At 37.0% G+C, this 4,444-nt stretch overlaps 1 protein-coding gene across 1 annotated transcript; it reads left to right on the plus strand.

Annotated features, from left to right (window-relative positions):
• The first annotated feature begins 443 nt into the window (after positions 1-443).
• CER1 (cerberus 1, DAN family BMP antagonist) lies at positions 444-4,029 on the plus strand. The gene is made up of 2 exons (XM_001372754.4): positions 444-1,020; positions 2,910-4,029. Exons 1-2 carry the CDS (start codon positions 511-513, stop codon positions 3,195-3,197), a joined length of 798 nt encoding a protein of 265 aa, XP_001372791.1. The 5' UTR covers positions 444-510; the 3' UTR covers positions 3,198-4,029.
• Positions 4,030-4,444: the final 415 nt, after the last annotated feature.

A 4,444-nucleotide genomic window follows, 5' to 3' on the forward strand; every position in this document is an offset into this window, starting at 1 on the left:
TGACACCAGAGACAACCAAAGAGGCTACCTTGCAAAGTACATTTCCTGAGAAACAGATAATTGATTCTTGAATTAGTTCTTCACAAAGTACAATGCATAACCAACCGACTGATGACAACACCTGTCTTAGCTTATAGCATGGGAAATAAAGCCCAACAATCATTTCATTGAGCCAATATACATTTTAGAACTTCCCTTAGTTCCTAGACCATAGCTAAACAATGCATCTAAACTCTTCAGCTAATTACCCCCTAGGTAATAGGCTTTCACTGGGGTCTTCGAAAATACACAAAACAAAAGAAAAAAAGCAGGAAGCCATTAGCACTTCATAATTGAAGTCAACAAAGAAATGTGTTTATTTTGCCAGACTCTGGGCCACCTGCTTTCCCACCATCACCAAGGAATTGCTATATATAGCCATTTCCTCTTTCTACTCAAATCCTACTGGATCCCTCGAGCCTTTCCTCTTCCACAACTGTTAGAAACTAGACAGCAACTTGAAGGAAAAGCATGCATCTCTTGCTGCTTCAGCTGCTGGTGATCTTAGGTCTAGGAGAGTCCTGGCCACAAATGCAGCAAGGCAGGGACAGGAGAACCCAGCATCCCTCTTATGCCCAGGATGATCAGAGCCTGGGAGCACTATCTACAGGTGCTGAGGAGGGTGCCCAGGAAAAGCCAGACTTGTTTGTAGCCATACCTCACCAGATAGTTCCTGAGCTACCAGAAGCTCCCAGAGAGCAAAGAGAGATGTTATTCAGGTTTATGTATACCTCTGAGAAACAGAAGCCAGAAAGGCAGATGGAAGTAAGGGATCCTGCTAGGGAGGCGTTCAAACCTAGAACCCCAGCAGATGCTGAACCTGATGGCAAGGAAAACGAGAAAACTCCTCTCCAGGAAGAAGCACAGAAATTCTGGCACTACTTCTTGTTTAGAAAAAGTTCTGCTTCACAGGAAGTCATCTTGCCCATCAAAAGCAATGAAGTACACCAGGAAACCTGTAGGACAGTTCCTTTCTCCCAGGTAAGTACTAGAATGAAATAGAGGATCTCAGAATTGAGTTCATATATTCTTCCCTCTGAGATCAATTTTGGTCTTCAATCTAAAGTCAAAGGCTCTTTTATTTTATTATTTTTTTAATTTTTAAAATCCTTACCTTCTGTCTTGGAATCAATACTATATACTGGTTCCAAGGCAGAAGAGTGGTAAAGGCTAGGCAATGAGGGTTAAGTGACTTGCCCAGGGTCACACAGCTGTCTGAGGTCAGATTTGAACCTAGGACCTCCCATCTCTAAGCCTGGCTCTCAATCCACTGAGCTACCCAGCTGCCCCTCAAAGTCTCCTTTAAAGCAATGACTTTGCTGAGATAATGTATGGGAAGTACATATATATGTATGTATATATATATGTAATATATATATACTTTACATGTCATTATAAAGGATATAAAACTATATAAATGTAAGCTATTACTACTACCATTACTGCTATCCCTTCTTCAATTTCCTCAGAGACTTTCTAGTATTATCTTGATGCACAATTAATGGCACAATGGTAGAAGAGGTAATGGTACCAAAATACTAATAATTAACATTATGGGAAATAGATTTGACTGTCTGAGCTCACAGTTTTTGTCTTCAGGAATTATTCAAGGTCTCTTTAAAGTAATGGCTTTGCTGAGAAATTGTATGGGAAGTTATTTGTAACCATAAAACACTATATAATTATATCATTATTGTTGTTATTGTTGTTATTATTATTACTTAATGCATCAATTTCCTCAGATGCTTTCTAGTGTTTTCTTGATGCATGCATGGCTAATGGTACAAAGGGAGAAGTGAAAATGGTACCAAAATACTAATAATGAACATTACTAGAAATAAGTTTTACTCTTTCATTTGAGTTGAGGAAAGAGGTGCGAGAGTTTCTAATTGTCTAAGGTAGCAGAGAATCATGCTAGCTCCATACCTCTAAATAGTGTTCCTAATTCCTACCTGAGCTAATTTGTGACAATCCTTTCTAGTTGACAATATGAAGATCAAGTCTCAGGCTATTATCCTCTTATTCCAACTCAGGTGCCCCTACATTTCGAATATTAAATTAAATATGAGAAATCTGAGTTACAGATGTGACGGGTTGGGAAACAAATCCTCAAAGGCAGGGATACTGAATTGGAAGCAACACCGTGTAGTTTAAAATTTTATAGTCTAGTAATGGTAGCCAATTAAGCAGCCAGTATTACAAGGTAATTGACTGTAGAAGGCAGTTAAGCATTCTGCCTGAAAAGGCAAGGGTATGTAACAATGACAAGTCAATTATGAAATAATAATGACCGCTTTGTTGCCTGTGTGCAATTAGAAAAATTGCTCATAAGAAACAGACAGTCAAATTCCCTTCTCAACTCTTATTTTGAATCTATTACTAATTAAATTAAAATGAAAAAATTTAACATTTCCATATTTTGAAGGACACATAAGGCCAGATACACAGGATCATGTTGGGGCAAAATATAATCTCAGTGGGGATTTCCAGGTATTTACAATGTCTCTGCTACATGGTGAATTTTATTATAAGCTCTTCAAAATAGAGGAGAGGGAAGCTCATAGTTTAAGCTTTAAAATTATATATTATAAATTGGCTAAGAGAATAGTTTTGATTGGTCCCTCCCAAATAAAAATAAATTGTCTAACATGTTAAGGATATTCAGGTGTGTTAGAAAAGGTGAAGAAGAACATTTTTTTGCATTCATTGCCTTTCCAAAACCTAATTTCATTCATAAAGTCTCTTTTAAAATTATCTATTCAATGGAGAAAGTTTTGAACTGACCCCAAAGTGTAAGTAAGCTTTTGCTATCTGATCTATGTTAAAGTGACTTGAGTTAATTAGTAATTGAAACCCATTTGCCTTTTTAGACAATAATACACGATGACTGTGAAAAAGTTGTGGTTCAAAACAACCTCTGCTTTGGGAAATGTAGATCCCTTCGTCTTTCTGAGGCTTCAGCTCATCATCATGCCTTCTGCTCGCACTGTTCACCTACCAAGTTCACAACAAAAGAATTACTGCTGAACTGTACTGGACCCAACCCTGTAGTCAAGGTGGTGATGATTGTGGAGGAATGCCAGTGTAAGATCAAGCAAGGTCATGACAAAGAACATCTCCATTCTGACACTTTTGCAGAGACACACAGACAGAATTAATCTGCTGAAAACCTAGTTTGCAGATTTGGGGCCAACACTCTTCCCAGAAGCCAAGAACGTAACAACAGTAAACAAATTGGTCTTTAATGGCAGACTGCCTGTAACAATGGGGAGAAACTCAATTATATTTGCCCTTTGTGAGTTGACTGAGTATTTTCAAGGAGACAAGGAACCCCTTTGGCTGGTCTCTAGTCCAGGGACCCTCTTCCCATAGTAAGTTCTCAATGTCTCCCTTTGAAGAGACTCAGATGGGCTTCATATCTCAAATGATGTGATCTTTAATGATATGCAGCCCATATATAGTTCCTTTTGTGCTGAAAGTTATTATATATATAAATATATATTTTGTATCTTCCTATCTGTTTAAGTTCTTAAACTGGGTCCTCAGACCATAAATTTCAAAGGGAATGTGAACTTCGATAGAGAAAATGAGTTTATTTTCACTAACTTTTGACTTCCTTTGTAATCCTCGATGTTTTAATTATTTGTTAAAGAATATGATTCCAAAGTCTAAATCATTAGACTTTGTCAGACTGCCAAAAGGGTCTGTGACAAAAGAAGGTTGAGAACCCTTGGTTTGCATGATGTTCCTGCTAATATATTGTAAGCTCTTTGAGAGCTAAGACTATGTGTTGTTTTTTAATCTTTGTATCTCTGATGCCTTGAACATTGCCTATTATACAGTAGACATTTAATAAATTCTTTTAAATGTAATTAAATTTCAAAATAACTCTTCAGAGTTTGTAGATGAAAAAAGATCTACCACCAGTAGCAACCAAATGTGCATAGGTAAATAAAGATGAAATGAAAGTAAGTTTTTGTTTTCATTAGTAAATGGGATTTCCAGATTTGAATGAAGATTTTCTTCTAATGTAGAAAGGGTTATCTGTGAATCTCGCTTCTGAAATGATGCAATTATAAATTGTGTAAATTCAATGAAATTGGGTGGAAATGGCCAGTATTGGAATCTGAAGCATTTGGAAAAGTTCATGACCAGTTTTTAAAGTTCTCACCAGAAGAGCCTTGAAATCATTTATTCTAATCATTACATTTTTGCAGATGATCAAACTGAGACTCAGAAAATGACCTGCCTAAGGTCACATAGATATGGTCAGGGTAAAATTTAACCCCACTTATCCTGATTTTCTGTCCAGTGAGTTAATTTCTCCACTGTCCCAAGTTTACCTGCCTTGGCACATAGACCTGCATTTAAATCCCAAATTCAGGATAGTTCCACTAAACCATAT

Source organism: Monodelphis domestica, chromosome 7, assembly GCF_027887165.1.
Source record: "Monodelphis domestica isolate mMonDom1 chromosome 7, mMonDom1.pri, whole genome shotgun sequence".
Taxonomy (NCBI): Eukaryota; Metazoa; Chordata; class Mammalia; order Didelphimorphia; family Didelphidae; genus Monodelphis; species Monodelphis domestica.